The 22,062-nt window shown below is 48.8% G+C and overlaps 1 protein-coding gene across 2 annotated transcripts; it reads left to right on the top strand.

Annotated features, from left to right (window-relative positions):
• Nucleotides 1–61: 61 nt before the first annotated feature.
• On the top strand, nucleotides 62–20,775 carry CHAF1B (chromatin assembly factor 1 subunit B). Of its 2 annotated transcripts, XM_045501426.1 has the most exons (14): nucleotides 62–184; nucleotides 930–1,123; nucleotides 1,569–1,701; nucleotides 3,720–3,837; nucleotides 4,538–4,641; nucleotides 7,429–7,525; nucleotides 9,333–9,417; nucleotides 10,594–10,687; nucleotides 14,150–14,219; nucleotides 14,318–14,409; nucleotides 16,164–16,326; nucleotides 17,539–17,901; nucleotides 19,344–19,438; nucleotides 19,993–20,775. In XM_045501426.1, the coding sequence occupies exons 2-14, from the start codon at nucleotides 998–1,000 to the stop codon at nucleotides 20,082–20,084; spliced, it is 1,632 nt and encodes a 543-aa protein (XP_045357382.1). In that variant the 5' UTR covers nucleotides 62–184; nucleotides 930–997; the 3' UTR covers nucleotides 20,085–20,775. The 2 variants fall into 2 exon arrangements, with proteins under 2 accessions (XP_045357382.1, XP_045357383.1); XM_045501427.1 differs by lacking the exon at nucleotides 17,539–17,901.
• Nucleotides 20,776–22,062: the final 1,287 nt, after the last annotated feature.

Genomic DNA, 22,062 nt, shown 5'->3' with positions numbered 1-22,062 from the left:
AGCAAGGGCGGGGCGCCACGTAATCCCGCCCATGCGAAGGCGGGGCTCCCCGAGGATCCCGCCTACAAAGAGGCGGGTCATACCTGGAATCCCGCCCTCCCTGAGGCGGGGCCTGTGGCGCGCGGGAAGAAGCGTAAGCGGCGGCGGGAGCTGGCTGTGCAGCCGACTGACCGCGTCCCTGCAGGTATTGCTTCCCTGGCGCCGGCTCCGGCGTCCCCACGGTCTCCCCGCGGGGCCGAGCGAGAGCGAGAGGGTCTCGCTGAGGGCGGGCCGCGGGGTCCCGGCACAGCTCCGGACGGCGTGCGTTTGCGCGCTCTGCGGCTCCCCGCCCCGGCTCCGTGCGGCCTCCTCCCCGCCAGGCCCGCTTTCGGCTTTCCGGCCGAGCGCTTGGTCCCGTGCGGCCTGGGAACGGGGCGGGGGGTGGGGGGATGTCCCCTCTGGTTCCCTCGCCTCGGTTTTCTACCCTGGGCGACCCTCTCCTCCTGGCGGCCCCAGCCGCCTGGGAAGTGGGTGTCTCTCGAAGCCCCCTGACCCCCCAAGCTGTCCACTTGCCCCGGCAGCTTCTCCCGGGAGGCCGCTAGCCCTGGGCAGCCCCTTCCGCCGCGCGACCCAGCCCCTGACTCTCCCCGAACGCCCTCCAACCCCCACTAAGCGGGGGCGGTCGCGCCGTAGGGTCGGCCCCTCAATTTCCTCTGCCTGGGTGTTCCATTTTGCTCTTTCCGGACCTAGCAGTCGAATAAACTTCCAACAGCCGCGGCTCAGCGAAGCATTTTAGGTGAACCTGCAAGGTGTTACTATTAGAGGTCAACACTAACATCCTTTCCCACTACAGCGTGCATTTTTAATGGTTAGCAGGGCTCCTGGCTCATAATAAGTGTTCAGTACACCTTTCCTGTTATAATATTCAGTTCATTACCGACGATTTTCAGCTTTCCTCTGTCTTTGGGTAAAGAACGGTGCCCGACGGATTTGTGTTGCTCCATCAAGACTCGGGAGGATGAAAGTCATTACCTGCGAAATAGCCTGGCACAACAAGGAGCCGGTGTATAGCCTGGACTTCCAGCATGGCACCGCCGGGAGGATCCACAGACTGGCGTCGGCCGGTGTAGACACGGCGGTTAGGGTAAGTGGGGCGGAGAGAGAAAGGCCCTGAGAAGCACTACTGAGGGTGCATTCTCCATTCTTTTCTTTGAAACAAAAGTCAACAAACTCAAACCAATCCGTCGTCTAGCCCAGAGGGATGAATTCTCAGGGCCTTGAGTGAACCATGAAAGCAAAAGAAAGCTTTGTTCCTTGAGTAATGTTTCCCAGATTGGTAAACGGGAGGCTCATTATTTTTAAGAATCCTGAGCCAGTTCCTGTTGGGGAACGGTTTGCAGGAGAAAGAGGAAGGAGGGAGGGCAGCAAGCCATGGGGTTGCTGGTTTATGTTTCAGAGCAAAGTTCCATTTTCCGTTTCAAAAGAAAAACTATTTTCTTACTGAAACTAAGCACAGTGTTGTTTTAGTAAGCACAGATTGGTAAGTGCTCACTGTATGTTTCCCTGAATGAATGTTTTGGTATCAACAGATCTGGAAGGTGGAAAAAGGACCCGATGGAAAGGCCATTGTTGAATTTTTGTCCAATCTTGCCCGCCATACCAAAGCTGTCAATGTCGTGCGTTTTTCTCCGAATGGGGAAATTTTAGCATCAGGAGGAGATGGTGAGTACTAGTATTATCCTTCAAAATTCCTTAGAAACCAGATACCTGTGTGTCTCGTGTTAAATAATGAGATTTGAGCTAGGTGTGATTAAAGAAAAATTTTTCTTTTAATGTTCATTTATTTTTGAAAGAGAGAGAGTGCGAGTGGAGGAGGGGCAGAGAGAGAGGGAGACACAGAAGCTGAAGTGGGCTCCAGGCTCTGAGCTGTCAGCATAGAGCCCGACCCGACGCACGGCTCAAACTCACAAACGGTGAGGTCATGACCTGAGCCAAAGTTGAATGCTTAACCGCCTGAGCCACCCAGGTGCTCCTGTACCACTTTTTTCATTTTAGGGGTCATTTGACCTCAGTGTGTCATTTAGATAGCTCAGTAAAATAGCGTTCTGGGGAGCACGAGGGGATGGAAGACAGTAAGTTTAGCCCGAAAAGACCTGTTTGACAACGGCCCCTCCCCAACTTTCACCAGGATCCGCTGCCTGGTGGAGACAAGTAGGAAGGTGCCCACCATTTTGTCAGAGTCCCAACACACCTGTCCTGGCTTTGATTGCTAGTTTAGTATCTAAGTGATCACAGCCTTTCCCACATCTCTTTGTAATTAATTGATTCGCTGGGGGAGTATTGTCTGATCTTCTAAGTTATGTTTGTTTCCTGGGAATATATTGACTCCTATTTTCTGCTTGGGTTTACGTGGCATAAAGATTGCCTTGAATTTGTAGATTTATTTGGGATACGTTGCCATCTTCACAATATTAAATGTTAAACCCATAAAACTGGGACTTTTTCCTAAGCAATTTACTAACTCGTTCTTCCTTTTTCCTTATGGTTTTACTAAAAAGTAAATCGTTTTCCCACGCTTTGACACCAGAACAGTCTACAAGTTAGTACGAAATAAAACAGAAATCACAGACTTTGCAGGAGGAGGAAAGACACCTGGTTAAGTTCAGTGCCACGGTGTCCAGGGTGTTTGTGCACAGAGGGAAAGGTGGGAAGTGGGGACTGTCCCTGGGGGAGGCTGACAGGCTGTCTTCTGAGAGGGTGTACAGGGCAGCACTTGTTGGGCAAAGCCCTTTGGCTTTGGGGGCCCAGAAACCTGTTAACGGTGGAGAGTGTCCACTTGTCAGTGTCAAGGCTGATCTCCTTTCCACCAAGCTCCTGGGATTCCGGTGCACTTGGAGTGAGAACACGTGTGCCCACACAGCTGGTGCGCTCATTGTCCTACTGGCATTCAGAGGGAGGCCAAGAGGTGCTCAGGCTTAGGTGGTGAGTTTGGGGTCAGAGCACAAGGGCTTATAGCACTCAGACAATTGATGACGTCAGGCCAAGATACCTGCTGCATCCGTATGTGTAGCTAATGTGTCCATGGCTTACTTTGTGCAAGGCATTGTGTTATAAGTGCTTTATGCATATTAACTCATTTAATCCTTGAGACAGCCCTATGAGATAGGTATGCGGTTACCCCCATTTTACAGGTCAAGTGACTGAGGTGTCGAGATGCTAAGTCCTGCTGAAGGTTACACAGGAACCATTTGCCAGTCCTTGCCGGTGGCTCTTTGTGGCTCTTTGTTTTTTCCTATTCAGCCATTCATAGGTTATGCCTTAGGATTTTAGAGGTTGGTTTTTTTTTTTTTTTTTTTTTTTTTAGGTTTATCTTATTTGAGAGAGAGGGACAGTGTGCACGAGCAGGGAAGGGGCAGAGAGTAAGGGAGAGAGAGAATCCCAAGCTGGCTGTGCACTGTCAGTGCAGAGCCCGATGAGGGGCTCCAACTCATGAACCGTGAGATCACGACCTGTGCTGAAACCAAGAGTCGGACGCTTAACCCACTGAGCCACCCAGGCGCCCCAGATTCTGGAGTTTTAGATCAGAAGGCAAACCTGTTTTTCCTGTCGAAATTCTTAGAAGTCCGTCATTGTGACCATACTGTCTATTGAACAACATAAATAGGACTTCAAGCCCTAAAAGCCCAGAAATGAAGGAGCGTGCAGAAGCGTGGCTTATCTTTCGCTGAATCACTCCACAGATGCCGTCATCCTGTTGTGGAAGGTGAATGATAATAAGGAGCCAGAACAGATTGCTTTTCAGGATGATGATGAGGCCCAGCTGAACAAGGAGAATTGGACTGTCATAAAAACCCTGAGGTAACTTGGACAGGGACCATGGGAGTGCCTTATCTAACTGCTCTGAGAGCATTAAACTCACATGCATTTTTTTATTTAAAAAAAAAAAAAATGTTCTTTTGAGTAAGCTCTATGCCCAACATGGGGCTTGAACTCACAGCCCTGAGATCAAGAGTCCTATGCTTTACTGACTGAGCCAATCCAGGCGCCCTGCATTTTGACTTATATCGTACTTAAACTTTTACTTACACAAGACAGAGATAAGAGAATCATTTTAAAAGCTAGAAACATGATTAAAATGGATTTTATTTCTGCTGTAAAATTTTCTTTAGTCAGATTGAATCAATTACAAAGATACAAGTACCTCTGAAGGTGGTAGATTATAGCGGCAGCTAGTAGAGTTCCAGTGGAAATTTCTAAAATCCTATTTTTTTAAATATTTTTTTAAACTTTGAGAGACAGAGTACGAGCAGGGGAGGGGCAGAGAGAGAGAGAGAGAGAGAGAGAGAGAGAGAGAATATCCCAAGGAGGCTCCCTGCTGCCAGCGCAGAGCCCAACATGGGGCTCAAACCCACGAAACCGTGAGACCATGACCTGAGCTGAAACCAAGAGTCAGTTGAGCCCCCCAGGAGCCCCCCATTAAAATCCCGTTCTCGTGTATGGTCTCTGAGTTTGCTTACAAGTTTTTGATGTTTTTTTCTTTTTCTCCTTTGGATTGTAGAGGCCACTTGGAAGATGTGTACGATATTTGCTGGGCAACTGATGGGAATCTAATGGCTTCTGCCTCTGTGGATAACACGGCCATCATATGGGATGTCAGTAAAGGTAGCCAATACGTTTCTGTACTTGTCAGGGGGAAGGACTTTCTAAGGGTCTAAAAAGCTAACCTACTTGACCTTTAATGGCATAAGAGTTTCTTTAGTGAACTAAAATAGGTATTTGGCTCGGTAGGGTAGGCATTAGCCTCCTGTGTCATGGATCCAACTCAGAGTGGTCACGTGTATGAGGTTTTCTGAGATACTGGTGCCAAAGCAAGGTCCATCCCACATGCTTCGGGGTGTAGACATGTTGGAGGCAGGGCTAATGCCTGCCTTTGCAGAACTTAGGATCTCAGGAAGTTTAGCACGTCGTCATGATGGGGCATTGAGTGGTCAGTGTTGGGAGAGGTAGGAGCTGGCATCCGTTTGAGGAGACAGAGGACAGCCGAGGACACCTCACTGCTTTTACAGGACCTGTTTTCTCTTTGGGGAGACAGGAGACACGTGAGAAGTTATAAAAATTGCCGTGAAATGCTTTGCCTGCCCTTTTTGCAGGCTGCGGATTCTCCCCCAGCCCGAGGGCCCTGGAGGGGGGAGTCAGGGCGGAGCGGGCATCCCACCACGCTGCCTGCACATCCGGTTTATCCACTCAGTGACAGTCTCTGTCCGCTTTAGGTCCCTGCCACCTGCCATCCAATCAGACCCCCTCTGTCTCACCTCACCTCTGTCATGTTCTACCTGGTCCCTGACTTGGGCAGAATGGAGGGCCGGTGTCCCTGTCTTCTTCTCTTCCCCACATCTGGCCATTGCCCTGGATAATTTCACCGTGTGCATGGACAGTCCACCCAGCAGCCCCCTGAAGCCAGTTGTAATGACCTTGAACGTTGCCAGGTCTTGATATCCTACATGATCGTGGCTGCCATCTAGCGGGGTGTTAGTAGTGATGGTGCTGGGAAGGGGCCGCAGAGTGAAAGGCTGATCAGAGAAGGTTGCTCCAAGACTTGAATGCGGCAGGGAAGAGGCTCCAGCCTGTGGGAGCAGCCAGTGCAGAGGCCCTGCGGGGAGCTGCTTGTGAGGCAGGACAGGTCCTTCAGAAAGTCCCTCTTCAGAAAACCCAACTCACACACTGACCTAATGATAGCAGTTGTGGGTTAAAAAGCCTCTTGTGGGGCACTTGGGTGGCTCAGTCGGTTAAGTGTCCCCCACCCTTGATCAGCTCAGGTCATGATCTCATGGTTCATGAGATCGAGTCCCGTGTCGGGCTCTGTGTTCACAGGGCAGAGCCTGCTTGGGACTTTCTCCCTCTCTCGCTGCTCCTCCCCTGCTCATGCTCTCTCTCCCTCAAAATAAATAAACTTTAAATTTTTTTTGTTTTCAACGTTTATTTATTTTTGGGACAGAGAGAGACAGAGCATGAATGGGGGAGGGGCAGAGAGAGAGGGAGACACAGAATCGGAAACAGGCTCCAGGCTCTGAGCCATCAGCCCCAGAGCCTGACGCGGGGCTCAAACTCACTGACCGCGAGATCGTGACCTGGCTGAAGTCGGACGCTTAACCGACTGCGCCACCCAGGCGCCCCTTTTTTTTTTAATTATTTTTTTTTCAACGTTTATTTATTTTTGGGACAGAGAGAGACAGAGCATGAACGGGGGAGGGGCAGAGAGAGAGGGAGACACAGAATCGGAAACAAAAATAAATAAACTTTAAAAAGAGGGGCGCCTGGGTGGCTCAGTCAGTTGGGCCTCTGACTTCGGCTTGGGTCATGATCTTGCACTCTGTGCTGACAGCTCAGAACTTGGAGCCTGCTTCGGATTCTGTGTCTCTTTCTCTCTCTGCCTCTCCGCCTCTCATGCTCTCGCTCGCTCGCTCGCTCTCTCTCTCAAAAATAAATAAACATTAAAAAAAATTAAAAAAGAAAAAAAAAGCCTCTGTTGTAAAACTCAGGGTCGTTTGAGAAGATGCTGTCACCCGGCTGCAGGCCACCTTACTCTCACAGACCCCCAAAAACACTGGCACGAAGGCGAGGGGGAAGGAAAGTTAGCCTGAAGCACCCTCGCTGCATTTCACCTGGAGGGCGGGTCCCAGGGTCACAGGAGTGTAGACCCCTCTGCAGAGAAGAGCCATTTGAGTTGTTTTTGTTTGTTTGGTTTTTAAGAATGGCCAGGGTTCCATAACTGTCTCTGCTTTTTATCTGGGTAATCTTTGTGTGCTGCTGGTTTTCTCTCTTTCCACAGAGTCCCTTTTCCATCACTGCTGGCTTTGCCCGGCCCTTGCCTCCTGCCTGGCCTGCTGTCCCCTCCTAACTAGTGGTGCTTCCTATGTCCTCTGTGATCCTCAGTCTTGTCTTCACGATGCAGGCCACTTCCCAGCTGAGTGTTCCTCTCGGCCACACCTCGAATTCCCAGAACCTTTTCCTGATACGTGAGGGTCGCTGTCACATACCTCCTGTCCTCGTCTTGCCGTTTTGGCATTGGACCTCACCCTGTAGACTTCTCAGTGACCCATTGTTCCGTGTGCCGAGGATCGGCTTACAAAACCTCCTTCATAGCCCCCCTCACCCTGCCCTGTAGGGAGAGCTGACCTCAGCTCGTGCCTTGCCGACCCTCACCATGGCGTCTTAGCGGCCCCGTCTATACCATGCTCAGCTGGCTTGCCTTTTGATGGTGTGTCCCTCCCCCAAAGCAGCAGGCTCCTGGGGAGTGTGGGCCATGTGAAGTCCCCTTTTTCCCCCAAGAGCCTGACACGGCACCTGCTAAATGACAGGAGGGTATGAAGGGCGCAATACTTAAACTGTACTTTATTCTGCTTGTGCTCGAGTAGGCTTTAGTAAAGCTGTCATGTGCTTTATTCGCAGGACAGAAGATCTCTATCTTTAATGAACATAAAAGTTATGTCCAAGGAGTAACCTGGGACCCCTTGGGTCAGTATGTTGCCACCCTGAGCTGTGACAGGTACGTCAGGATTTGGCAAGTTGTCTTCTCTGCCGGCTTGAAATTTCCTGCAGAGGGATTTTCATCACCATTTCCCAATCTGAAGCCCGGTCTGGCTTTGCCTCTTGTTCTTGGTTTCATGTCAAGCATTTGGTTTTACTGTTACTCTTCCACCGGAACGTGAAAGTGGAAACTAATTAGGGCAAGTGCCTTATATGTAGTACTTAGCAAATCTTTGTTGAATGGGTGAATGAATGTAGAGGGAGTTTTGAATTGCATTTGAATTTCACGGACAACATTTGTTTATTGTTTTTCTTTTTTTTTTTTTTTTTTTTGAGACCGGGCATAAGTGACAAGAGGCAAGGAAAGAGGGAGAGAGAATCTTGTGAGGGGCAGAGAGAGAGAGAGAAGCAGGGCTCGTTCATAGGCAACGTTTAAAAAAAGTCTTTTATAAATACAACTTCTGTAAGGGGTTGCTAGTGGTTGGGTTGGAATTTTCCCTTCCCCTTCCCTTTCCTCCTCCTTTCTTTCTTTAAAAAAGAAAAAAATTTAACATTTATTTTTGAGAGGCAGAGCATGAGCCGGGGAGGGTCAGAGAGCGAGAGAAACACGGAATCTGAAACAGGCTCCAGGCTCTGAGCTGTCAGCACAGAGCCCGACACGGGGCTGAAAGCCATGAATTGCGACATTGTGACCTGAGCCAAAGTTGGACGCGTAACCGACTGAGCCACCCAGGCGCCCCTGTTTATTTTATTTTTTTAAGTTTATTTATTTTGAGAGAGAAAGAGAGGGGGAATCTCAAGCAGGTTCTGCGCTAATGTGAGGCTCAAACTCACAACCATGAGATCATGACCTGAGCCGAAATCGAGAGTGGGACGCTTAACTGACTGAGCCATCCAGTGTCCCTGGGTGTTTCGTGTTTTTTTTTTTTTTTTTTTTTTTAAAGATTTTATTTATAAGTCATCTCTACACCCACCGCAGGGCTTGAACTCACAACCCTGAGATCAAGAGTCTCCTGCCCCACCAACTGAGCCAGCCAGGCATCTTTCTTTCATTTTTTGATTATAGTTTACTACTGCAGTCATTTCAGTGACTCCATTTAAGTTAATGTAAAAATAGAATATTTTGTCTTTCCCGAAAGAAGGTTTGTTGTGGTGTTTACTGGCATCATTCATTTAATCGTATTCTTGGAACAAAGAACTAAGAACCAGAGGTGGTGGGTGTACTACTCATCAGTCAAGATCATCCTTTTGAATATTTTTCCAACTTCTTTTAATCATAACATGCTTGATTCCAGACGGCCCAGCAGTGTGGACGAGTTAGTGTTTATGAATCGAAGCATCTCCTGTTACGTTCCACGTACATTTATTTTCTGATCTGTATGTTTTATTCGGGCAGTTGGGAGTGAAATGACCTGATTAGCTAGTGGGAATAATACGAATTAGCAAGAAGCAAATTTATCTGTTGGTGTTTTCCTGACTTGCAAATCCCTGAGGGTGAGACCGTTCAATACAAGAGAAATGTCACTGCAGTCCTACAAACTGCCCCTGGGCCAAGTGTCAAGGCCTGAAAAGGCGAGGCCTGACGAGCATCTTACTTGACAAGTTGAAACACTCAATAAAAAGTGAAGTTCTGGCCCGTTTCCTCACTTCATTAGTGACCTCCTTTGGGTGGTTTGCTTCTGTCATAATGAGTTAAGTGGGACAGTCATAAATGGTCTTGGAGGCTGACCTCGTCTAATCGGCCTGCAGTTTTGATGCTAGATTGTTTCTGTGTGGAACGCTTCGTTCACTAGAAGAGATCAGTCAGAATGTTTTTCTTTCTTTAGGATCCTCAGGGTGTACAGCACCCAGAAGAAACGTGTGGCTTTTAATGTCTCAAAGATGCTGTCTGGAATAGGGGCCGAAGGAGAGGTATGAAGTGTTGACTTTCTGTGTTAGCAGTGCTCCAGGAAGTCACGAGCTCCTCCGTGTCCTACAGCTAAGTCCCTGGTCTCAGGCACCTGACACTTGAACTACCGTGTGCTTCCTCAGGTCCAGCCAAGGCTCAGTTAGTGTGTTGGGCTGGTCTGCATGGAAATGGGGACATCCGGGGGCCAGGGGAGAGCTGCCGATGGTGGGTAGAGGTGTCCAACCCCAGCTCACTGTGGAGTCGCCTGGAAGCATTAAGAGACATGTGTGCCTGCCCCCCACCCCCCAGGCGTGTGTGATTCGCTTGGCTTGAGGTAGGCAGGGCCTCTGGGATTCTGAGGTGTAGGGAGAGTCGCGAGCGTCTGACCGAGGGGGACCCGGCCCTATGCCGCAGGAAGGTGGCAGCGGGCAGTAGGCCGTCTTGGCAGGTTTAGAGCGAATGCTGCCTGCAGGACCGTGGGGACCCAGCCAGCGGTCCTAGAGGAATCAAGACCATGGAGGCGGGCACTTAGACAAAAGGGAGCAGGTTGTCACTGGAACCAAAAAGGGATGTGGTGCAAACCTGGGCCTCAAGCAGCTGGCGGGGCCAAGCGGGCCACGAGCTGACAAAATGGGGAGCTCATGTACAGTAAGGAGGGTAATGCCGGGTCTTTGGGTCCTTGAGACTTAAATGCTTCATGTTTATCCAGTGGCAGTGAGTGGGAGCAAAAACCGTTCCATGCAGGTGTTCAAGAAAGGTTTGAAAAGATGGGATTACCAGTTTAAGAGCGGACTAGTTTATAAGAGGTGTTCCTTAAGTTGGAAATTCAAAGTGGACGCACACATCATCCTGCTTTTCTCCCCGGTCTCATCGTCCAGACACACCGCTCTTGACAGTGCACAGTGTTCTCATGGAGGCTTTTTAAAAAGATAACTGTAGAACCACAAACATGCACGTAGACCTGTATGCACATAGGACTTTCTGTAACGCAGGGGGCAGTTAATCTTTGTGAGCGATCACTCTTGCGGTCTGGAGTGATTTGATTTGTAATATATTTCCCCTGTTATGTGAGTGTAATAAATGACATTATATAAAGACAAAAAAAAAAAAAAAGGAACTGGTAAACCGTTATTGTGATTGTAAAGATTTGGATTAAAAAAAAAAAAAATTGGATTAATGTTTAAACTTGTGTGCCTCAGGTCAGAAGTTACCGGATGTTTCACGACGACAGCATGAAGTCATTCTTCCGTAGACTCAGTTTTACCCCTGATGGGTCTTTGCTCCTCACACCAGGTGGGTTTGACAAGCTTTCGATTTGAGGCATGATGGCAGCGGTGGGTGATTCCAGTTGCCGCTTGTCAGCTCAGTGAATCCTGATTAAAATAGCGACCCCCCAGCTTGTTCAGACATTGAAACCTCCAGGGGAGCTTCAGGAAGCACTGGTCCCCGGGTTCCACCCCCAGAGATGGTCTGATTGGTCCGGGGTGTGTGTGGTCTAGATTTTGGAATTTAAAAAATTTCCAAGTAGTTCTGATGTGCAGAGAAGTTGGGGAGCCACTAGGCTAGTGTGACAGACATTTTTCTCTTAGATTTAACTTAAAATGTTAATGTCTTTTCACTAGGCATGTATGTAGAGGTCATAGTGCTAAAGCTAAAAGAGGTTTATTGTTTCTATTCTCAATGAAGCAGTCTATTGTGGCAGGGACAAGTTTGGTTGGAATAACTTGAGTATGACAAAACCGCAGAATCAGCAAGGACAAGACAGGTTCATTGTCTACAGGAAGGCATGATGTTAAGCCCAGCAGCGTCAGCCGGGGCACTGATTGCCAGGGTGTTCTTAGAAGAATGTCTCCTGCTCTCCGTGGCTCGGGTCCCATCTTTTTTATGAAGGTGATCACCTAACCCAGGGCTGGGCCAAACAGGAGGGCACAGGTCAGGTTGGCCACTAAGTATTCCAGCCCAGTTGGGCAGAGGAGGCCTGAGAGGGTGTGAATTGTACATGCATACTTGTGATGCCTTAGGACATCGGGGATCATGTGGGAATGACATTGGCCTGGGGAGGGGGTGTCTCAGGATCAGCAACAGGTGGTTGCTAAGTATATTAAAAGTTGCTTACTAAACTCAGTGACAAATCTTTACTAAATGACCACTCTAAAAATATTGTGTTAGAATCAGGTATCAGATGGATGTCTGCTTTCGCCATTATTATTCTTTGTGGTGTTAATACATGCAGGAAGAGGAGAGAATGAAATTACAAAGATTGGAAAGAAGAAACCTTGGTGTTAAGATTATGTTTCTAGAAAATCCAAGAGATTTAAAAATATCAATAAAAAAATCTGATAAGGTGGCTGGATACTATCTATGAAATACTTAAAAATCTTCTATACTGGAATATGCACTTAGAAATATAAAAAGGAAAATTATTCCATTCATAATGCAAACCCCACAAAACATGGGAAGAAAACTTAATAAAGGCACAAAGCCTTTATGAAGACTAGATCTTATTGAAGATTATAAAACAAGTTCTGAACGAATAGAGATCTCAAGTTCTAAAATTAACATACGCATTGATTTCCAATTAGGATCCTATTAGAGGCTTTTGGCTTACTTTTAGTTGGACAGCCTGCCAGCTCTGTTAGGAGAATAAATGCTGAAGAATAGATTTAATTTTTTTTAAGTTTATTATTTTTGAGAGAGAGAGAGCATGAGCAGGGGAGGGACAGAGAGAGAGGGAGAGAGAGAGTCCCCAGGTGACGCTACACAGTCAGCATGGAGCCTGATGAGGGGCTTGAACTTAGAAACTGAGAGATTGTGAACTGAGCCAAAACTAAGAGACGCTTAACCAACTGAACCACCCAGGCGCCCCCAAGAATAGATTTAAAAGTATGAAAAATAGGAATAATACTTGAGCAGGCACTTTCCTAAATGTCAGCAGATACTATGGTGCCACTGTTATCAAATCAATATGGTTATTGGTGTAGGAATAAACAGATAAGTGAACCAGAACAGAAAATCCAGAAATAGATCCCGAGATAAGGAAATCTGATATAGTGGGAAGAATGAATTATTGAGTGAATGGTGCTAGAGTGTCCAGCTGTCTGGAAGAAAATTCTATTGGACTCTTAACTTACATATGAAAATAAATTCCAGGTGAAGTCAATACTTAAATCTAAAAGGTAAAAACGTAGGAGGACATCCTATGGCCAGGGAAGACAGACGGAGACAGGAATCCTGGAAGCTCTGGAACGATGGGCCTGTTTGCGTTTGACGGTGAACTTTTGTACGGTGGAGGCCCCAGTAAACGAAATCAGTCGGCAAGTGATGGAACTGGAAAACGCCGTTTACGAGACAGGAAAGAGAGAGCTTACGTATGTCACGTTCAGCGGCTCTTCCAAATCGATGAGAGAAAAAGAAAAATCCAGAAGAAAAAGATGAGTGAAAGAAACAAGAAGGCAGTTTATAGAGGAGCAAATTCACGTGTTCAGCACCCACAGGGAAAGGTTTGGACCCTCAGTGATAGAGAAATACAAAATAAAGTGACCTACGATTAGGGATTTCTTTATTCTCTTCAGACTAGACAAAAGTGCAAATCTCCCTGGCTGATGGGCATGCAGAATGTGGGTATTGCTACAGGAACATGAATTGTTACAGCCAGTTTAGAAAACAGTCTGGAAACCGTTAAATGCATGTACCTTTCAGCCCATCTGTCCCCACCCCCCACCGTCTTGAACTCCGTCTTTAAGAAGTGAAAACCTAGTACATAAAGGTATATCTTCCACGATATTTATTGCAAGTATGGCTTCTAGTCATGAAGAATAATACTGATGAACAAGACGGGTGGATGACTTACGGCATTTTCATACCAGTGAACATGGGGCAGCTAGTGAAGATACATCATCCAAGTTAGCTTTCGCCGGTGGTTGACTGAACAGAGCAACAGAAGCGAAGGTATAAACGAGATCCTGTTTTTGTGAACTAGGCTAAAAGCCCCACCCTCTGAATATATACGCGATGGAGTTGTAACTGGGTGTTGGTTGTGCGAGCAAAGAGGAAAGAGGACACAGTGGTTTGTTCAGATGGCGGATGTGGGGCTGGAAGGGTGGGCTGAGTCGAAGAGACTACTTGACGGAGTCTCTGTCCACCCTTCCCCACCCCCCAGTGGAGACGAAACGGTCACATGTGAAGTGTGTGTGTGTGTATCAGGAAAGATACTGCTGGATGGTTGACAGTCATTCTGTGGCCGGGTCTGGCCTGGTTGTAAGGTGATCCCAGGGTGACTGTGTGGAAGAGCTCAAACATGGGCTCCCCCCAGAGCAAGGTCAGCTGCTTCATGGGTTGGGGTGCAGTGGAGGCCTGGGTCTCCTGGCCGCACCAGGCAGGTGGGAAAGGCTAGTGGCAGGCCCTGGCTGGCAGCCAAGCTCAAATCCAGCGGACACAGTGGGGTGATACAGCGAGAGCGCTTCTCCAGCAGGAAGTGACTGGCCTCCCAGACGGAGGCCTGCCTGGTTCCTCCTGCCCAGGCCTGAAGCCCCCCCGAGCAGGTGGGCCGCTCAGGGGGAGGTGACAGGTCAGTAGAGCTGGAATAAGAGCTGAGCCCAGCCTGGGACCGTGTGTATTTGTCCTCAGTCACAAAAACACTGTCCAGGGCACGTGGCTATGGGGAGAAATGTTTAACAGGCCAGGGTTGGATGCTCTTGAGTGTGTCTTCTTTTGTCTAATAAAACCTCACCTCTCTCTCTCTTCCTGCTTCCCCAGCTGGATGTGTGGAGTCTGGAGAAAATGTAACAAATACCACCTATGTTTTCTCCAGGAAGAATCTTAAAAGGTATGCAGTGGAAGAAATCGTTGAAATGTTTACCCTTTCTTTTTGTTTTTGGTGAGTAACGGTGCCCTTTTCTAAGAAGGTCATGACCGATCTTTTAGGCCCATCGCTCACCTTCCCTGTCCTGGCAAAGCGACGCTTGCAGTTCGCTGCTGTCCCGTCTACTTTGAGTTGAGGCCGGTGGTGGAAACAGGTACGTTAGAGCCACAGTGGTTGTGTTAGGTCTTCGCCGAGGCAGGTCACCAGGCTGCGGGGGTCGCGATGTGGGCTTTCTCCCGTGGGGGGCACGGCTCTGTGGGTTTGGTGCGGTTGAGTTACCGTGAGGAGCAGGAGCAAAGCCCGAGGTTATCAAAATTGTCCCGTGTTCGTCTTGTCTAGAATATGCTTTCTTCGCTTCACCTTTAAAGGAATGAAAGTAATTTTTTTTAATCCAGAGCAGATTGAATGTCGTTCAGTATCCGTTTCCTATGCAGTAAAATGTTTTTTTTAGTTTTTTTTTTCCCTCAAGGTTTTTCTCATTATCAGGGGCTTTAGTCGGATTCTGATGGGCCTTGGCGTAATTTTCTCAGGTTTCTTGTGCTTGGGGTTCATTGAGCTCTTAGATCTATGGGTTTATAGTTTTCATCACCTTTGGGGAATTTCAGCCGTTACAGTGTCAAATGTCTTTTCCGTCATCCCCCTTCCTGCCCACAAGGGGCTCCACTTACACGCGCGTTAGGCCATTTGAGGTTAGTCCCGGGTTTACTGACGATCTGCTTGCTTTTTTCCTTCTCAGTACTTCCGTTTTCTGTACTCTGTGTCCCATGTCTCTACTTAACACACTCCATCCTTCCTCCTCTTGAACATGTAGGATAGTTTTTGTAATAACTTTTAATGACTTTGTGTACAAAGGATTCGTTTTGATTTTTTTTTTTCCTTCATTGTGGGTCATATTTTCTTTGCATGCCTAGTAATTTTTCATTAGATGCCGGACATTGTGAATTTTACCTCCGTGGATGCTGGGTATATTTTCATAAATATTCTTGAGCTTTGTTCTGGGAGGCAGTGAAGTTACTCGGAGACACCGTGCCGCTTATCCTCGTTTGGTGGGACCACGCCAGCATGTGGTCCAGAGCTAATTTCCCCCCTGCAGCAGAGCCGCCTGAGTAATCGGTGCCCCGTGAAATAGGTTTCCCACTCTGGGTGGAGGAGCACGCTCTGTCTGGCCTTGCGTGAGCTTCGGGAATGACTCTCTTTCCTGTAGTTCTTGCTCTGGCCTCGGGTGGTTTCCTCACTTGCAAGTGCTGATCAGGGCTCAGCTGGAGACCCGAGAGGGCCTGTGAACTCCGGCTGCCCAGGCCTCCCTGCTTCATCCTCTACCTCTCCCGGGCCTGGCAGCTCCAGGCAGGAAGCTGGATGTAGGATTTCCTCCTTGACTTCCCATCCCTCAGAGATCACTGTCCTCAGTGCCTGATGGTCAGAAGTCTTGGAAAACATTATTTTGTAGATTTTGCCTGGTATTTCAGTTGCTTCAGGTGGGAGGGTAAGTCAGGTCCCTCTTCCTCCAACGCTGGAAGCAGCTGTTTTAAGCTTTTTAATCCTTTCATGTGAATGAATGTAATTACCTGGAAGCTTGAAATCACCTTAATAAAATGTTTCTAGGTTACCCTTATTTTTCGTATCAGAAAGGACTTGTTCTATTCACAGGTTTTTTTGTTTTGTACCCCCACCTTTTTGGACCTTGGGTGCCCCTGAGTCTTGGATCAGGACACGGTGTCCTCATCAGGTCACGTGTGGTTGTCCTTTATTCCCATATAAATTAAAGGACTGATTTTTTTTTTTTGTAAAGCACATAGCAAACTAGCCTTCAGTAAAATGATGTCATTTCCGTCTCCTGAGAGAGGGCTTTTGGGAATTTGTTTCCTCTGGCTTGTTTTCCGCCCTTTGTCCCTGTTTTCACCCGAGCAGACAGAGCGTCACAGGAGCCGGGCACGGAGCTGGTGCACCTGCCCTACCGCCTGGTGTTTGCTGTGGCTTCTGAAGACTCTGTGCTCTTGTATGACACCCAGCAACCGTTCCCTTTTGGCTACGTGTCTAACATACATTACCACACCCTGAGTGATGTCTCCTGGTGAGTGGCCGGTGGTGAGGGAGGGTGGACCTGGAGTAGAGCCTTGGGGCAGGGAGCATTCCAGCGCTACAGGTGGCTTTTTTGGCCGGTGTTTACCAATTCTTTTTCTTTTTTTTTTTAATAATTTTTTTTAACTTTTTTTTTTTTTTAAGTTTATTTAAAACTATTTTTTTTCTGGGGTGCCTGCGTGGCTCAGTTACTTAAGAATCTGACTTTGGCTCGGGTCATGATCTCACGGCTCATGAGTTCAAGCCCCACGTCGGGCTCTGTGCTGACGGCTCAGAGCCTGGAGCCTGCTTCAGATTCTGTGTCTCCCTCTCTCTGCACGCTCCCCTGCTGGCTCTCAGTCTTTCTCAAAAATAAACACTAAAAAAAATTTTTTTTTTTTTTAACTTTTTTTCTAAGTTTATTTATTTTGAGAGAGGGAGAGCGAGCACGCATGCATGCCCATGCAAATGGGGGCGGGAGACAGAGAATCCCAAGCAGGCTGCAGCGGAGCCCTGATGTGAGCGGGGCTCAAACTCATGAACCTCAAGATCGTGACCTGAGCTGAAGTCAGATGCTTGACAGACTGAGCCACCCCGGCACCTCTTACCAATTCTTTTTAAAGGAAAGGCATTTCTAATTTGCAATAATACTGTTTCCTATTGTAACAGAAACATCTGAATGATGCCATTCAGTTGCCCCAGGGGTTCCTCTGATTCTCAGACTGAGGGAGGGGGTACCCTTTGGGCTGCCTGCTTGTTGGGGGCGTGCCAGGCCCTCTGGGCTTGCAGGAAGCCCGCACCCACGAGCTCCTGGCACCCAGAGCTGCACCCAGGGAGTCACCTTGCGCTCCGCCTCCTGCCGGTGGGGTCCTCCAAGCCCCTGGGTTCCTGATTTGCGCCCAGCTCTGCCTGGGCCTGTTCCCGCACTGTCTCTTCCTTGCTCTTTACAGCCTTTTTTCTCCTTTTCGTTTTATCTTGGGGGGAAAAAACCAAAAAAAGGAAAGGTCCTCACACTTTCATCCAGGTGAATTCGATGGCAGTCCTGAGATACTGTGGTGCCCGAGAAACGCGATGGGGTTGGGAAACCAAGGGCAGGAGTGAGGAGCCCACCCAAAGCCTATGATTTTGCTTGAACTGCCATGGTGTCACTAGTCATGAGAGCCTGACGAGGGGCCCGTAGACTTGGGTTCAGTTTCTAACCTTTTGTCCTGTTTGGGGAACAAAGGTCCAGCGATGGGGCCTTCCTGGCCATTTCTTCCACGGATGGCTACTGTTCGTTTGTGACATTCGAGAAGGATGAACTTGGAACACCTTTGAAAGAGAAGCCGGTTTTAAGCGTGGGAACTCCCGATACAGCAAAGAAAACGAAGAGTCAGCCACACCAGGGGTCTTCGCCAGGCCCCAGGCTGGTAGAGGGGACCCCCAGCAGCCCCTGCACACCCCCGCCTCAGCCAAGACCATCTCCAGCCCCAGCAGCGCCTTCCGAGGAGAAGAAGGCCCTGCAGCCCAGCACGCAGAATCCCAAAGCACCCCCATCCCGGAGGGTCACTCTGAACACGCTGCAGGCCTGGAGCAAGACAACACCCCGGTAAGAACCTCTGATGGAAGAAGAAATCGTCCCTGCAGTTTGCCAACAGGAAGCCACCAACCTTTAATGGGGGAAATGCCATAAGTACTTCACACTGCTGCCGGAGACCTTGCTAACCGTGACCTCCGCTGCGTCACTTCTGCCTCTCAGGCCGGCTCCAGACCCCTGTGCGTGGCCTATAGACAGTTGGCCACAGCCTGCCCTCTGGGGCCGTTCCCACTGGCCCTGCCTCACCCTTTGTCCCGTAATCTCTAGTTTGCCCCTGGAGGCCAGGGCCCTGAGCACACTCTGCCCTAGGGGCCTCTCTGCCCTTACCTTCCTCCGGGAGCCCCAGCCATCTGCGTCCCCGGTGACACTGGAGTCTCCCTGGATGTCCCTGCAGCCCTTCCTCTGTCATAACATATCACATTCAGTAGCAGGAGTTTGGTTAGGCTTCTGTTTTCCCTGTTAGGTTATCAGCCCCCTTAAGGCAGGAAGCGGTTCCCCAGTCATCACCTGTTTTCTCCTGCCCAGAACAGTCATGGGCACTGAGCAGCAGGCGGGGAAATCAAAGGAACATCCTTAGTAGGCAGTTTTTACTGCATCTGTGGACTGGCTCATGGTAAGCAGTGTCTGGTCTGATCGTGTCCCCGGGTGATGCTGCAGGTGTCTCTGTCCCTCTTCACGTCACTCTGGCTCCTGAGCCCGCCTGAGTTCCCCGCCGGTGCTGCAGACAGAGCCCTTCTGTTGTGCATGGCAGCTGGGGTCCAGGGGTCTTCCTAGGACTGGAAGTCCCCCGTCTGACCCTGTGGGAGTCCTGGGGAGGGAGCAGATGACAAGCACCACGTGTCTCTCGCTTCCTCTGCCCTGCCCGGGACTTCACTCGCCAGTCTGTAATCTGGATTACATGTAGCGTTTGGCTCTTCTCCGGTGTCTGAGTTCTGCAGACTAGCAACGTTTTTTTGTTTTTCTGTGTTTTTTGGTGGAGGAAGGGAGTGGGAAGGTGTTCTTTCAAATACTCTTATGAAACCTTTCCCCTCTTAATTTCTTGGAGTCGTCTTCTGTTATAACTTAAAAAAAAATAGTTGTTGAAAAAATAAGATTGGATTTTAAACAAGAACTGTGTTTCAGAGCTTTCTGTAGTAGAAACCATTGTCGGCTAGCCTTATATATGCAGTGTCCAGTGATGTGTTCAGCATACCACTGCAGATCAACAAAACACGGGTTTTGAAACTTTTAGGTGACTAGCGATTGACTATCATAAGCCTAATGATTGAACTTAGTACATGAACATAGTCCTTAGTTACTAAGTGGGCACATCGACATTTAATGTCTACATGGTATGATTAGCTGAAAATTTTTAATGTTTCTTTTGGGTAGTTTTGAAATTTGGCATCATCATAAATGATTCTTAGGATACTAATGAACCATGTACCTCTTTCCTACTTTTTTTTTTAATTAAGGAGGATAAATTTACTACCCTTAAAGACAGAGACTCCACCAAATTCCGTACCAATTAGTATAATCTCCACCCCTTCCGCAGAAGAAACTGAACCAGGTAAGTGATACTGTTATTTTAATAGAATTCAAGATATTCTTTCTCTTTTGTTCTTTTGGAAATTAACCACCTAATTTTAAGTCAGTTCTGAGAAAGCAGGGATGTATCTTATTAGACCGTCATTCAGATTCACTGGCTGCCTGTTTATTCTCGGCAGGGAGAGTACGTTTCCACGCAGGCATTCAGGGAGCTGAGTAGGTGGCAGGTTCCAGAGGTGCTGTAGGGTCAGGGTTCTCCACCTGGGCACTATTGACAATCTGGGTCAGATAATTCTGTGTGTGGGGGCTGTCCTGCAAGTGTGGGGTGCTTAGCACCTCTGAATGCCGATACCCATTTCTCCCCCCACCCCCTCCCCAACTTGTGACATTCTCCAGTGTCCCCACACATTGCCCAGGTGAGAGCGCCCCCAGTTGAAAACCACCAGATCCTTTCCCTTATGTTCAGATAGGACCCTTGGTATCTTGTCTGGGCACAACATTTATTTTGTGAATATCAGCTCTTAATTTTAAGCAAATGTTCACTTACTTGCCAACCTGCGCTTGTTAATGTTCTAGGGATGCCCGGGGACCCTCAGGACAGTCCTCCGGAGCCCAAGCGGCCTCGGCTTGGTGAACACCAAGGAAGTTCCCAAGGTCTGGAGCCTTGAGGAGATCTGTCTGCTGCTCGAAGGCTGCCAGGTCTGGGGACCCCCGTGCACAGAGAGGGGGGGCTAGGCCGGGGACACCGGAGACCAGTGGCAATAGGCGGAGCCTGATGGATACTCGTGAACTGTTTACTGTAACAGAAGATACACATGGGCCAGTTTTTCTCCAGAACTATGTTTGCACTTGTATTCAAGACACATGCTTACCTCGGAGCAGTGAACGTTTTCATAGACCGGATCTTCTTTTGAGTTTCTGAAACTGGAGCGGTTCAGCCGTGTCTAGTGTGGAACAGGGAGTCCGTCCTTGAAACACTTACAGGGAAAGTGCAGACGCTTTGCGAGCAGGCCCTTCCCAAAGCTGGCATGAGAGAGGAGAAAGTTATTTGAGAAGGTTTATTCTGCTGATGTTCCCTTCTGAATAGTTGGTTTTTAGGAGTTAGTTTCCTTTCTGACTGTAAAGGTAATAAAAATGCTCGTGCTGGAAAGCTAGCGAGAATAAAGTAGGAAAAACGGGTCCAAGATGGGACTCTGCCACCCTCTTCCTGCTGGAAGGAACCATGTTGCTTTGTTGGCATATTTATTTCCTTTTTTTTTTTCCCCAGGGAGAGAGTGGAGATTTCCCTTTAGAGTTTGGTATCCAAATAGGTTAACTTTTCAGATTGATTTTTCAGAATAAAAGAACTTCTCCTGGGCAGTTTTTGCCTCTGCCTTTGCTTTCCCCATCTCCGGGTGAGGGTGTGTTCTCTCCTGCGGGGAGGGAACCAGAGCTGGGGGCTGGGCGCGCACAAGGTGCTGGCCCCAGGAGGCAGTCCCTGGGAAACGTGCTCGAGGTGGCTGCTGGTCCTGCGGCAAGGGGGTGGAACCCCCGCCTGGAAGCGCCCGCTGCTGCTTCTCACCCAGAGAAGGTGCTACCGTTGAATTTCAGGATGTGTGACGCCTGCCACTTTGGCATAGCGGACACCATGAGTCGTGCAAGCGAGGCCTTCCCCCCACCACCCCTGGCGTTCTTCCCAGTCTGGAAGAGACGGAACCCCAGTCAAGTCTGATGGGAAGTGGCCAAGGAGTGGAGGAGTGTGCCCTTTTGAACTCAGGTCAGCAGCAACAAAGGAAAGAATTGGAAAGAGGATCAATTTGTTGCTTAATCCATAACCTAGTTACCCAGAAGAAGAGTCTGCCTCCCGTCTAGATGGGAAAGTGGCAGCCGAGGGATGATTCACAGTGGACTGAACGGGGCGGGGCGGGGGGGCAGTGAATGTGTGCACAGCTATGACGACACAGGTGTGGGTCACACGCAGTACGAAGACACTTTAAGATGTCAAATGGTATCTGTTTTGACCACTGATTCTCAACCTTCACCGAACACTGAAATCACCCAAACAGGTGACAAGGATACCGTCACCTGGGTGCCTGCTCCAGAGCGTGTGGCCTGATGGGGCTGGGGGCATGGTCAGGGTTTTTGAAAAGCTGAGTAATTTTGTTTTTAATGTTTATTTTTGAGACAGCGTGAGCAGGGGAGAGGCAGAGAGAGGAGACACAGAATCCGAAGCAGGCTCCAGGCTCTGAGCCGTCAGCACAGAGCCCGACGCGGGGCTTGAACTCATGAGCCGTGAGATCATGACCCGAGCCAAAGTCGGACACTTAACCCACTGAGCCACCCAGGCACCCAGAGCTCCAAGTAATTCTGACGGCCAGCCATGACTGGGAAATCCTAAGAGGAAAGCTTTCCCCGCATATGATCTCTTCTGGTTATTTAAATACATTTCCGCGGAAAGCTTTTTCTTGCTTATTCTCTGTCCTCACTGGCAGCCGTAATCCGGTAGCTCTGCTGTGTGTTTGAAAAGATAACGTGTGAGATGCCATCGGCTCCTCAGAGACAAAAGATCATTTTAAATTTCCTGAGGCTGGGGCGCCTGGGGCAGGTGGGGGAGCTGGCGGCTCAGGCGGTTAGGGGTCAGGCTCTGCGCGGACAGTGTGGAGCCTG

The sequence above is a fragment of the Leopardus geoffroyi genome, chromosome C2, assembly GCF_018350155.1.
Source record: "Leopardus geoffroyi isolate Oge1 chromosome C2, O.geoffroyi_Oge1_pat1.0, whole genome shotgun sequence".
In the NCBI taxonomy this organism is placed as follows: domain Eukaryota; kingdom Metazoa; phylum Chordata; class Mammalia; order Carnivora; family Felidae; genus Leopardus; species Leopardus geoffroyi.
Note: the sequence above shows the minus strand (reverse complement) of the source record. Positions and strands in the feature narration are given on the sequence as shown.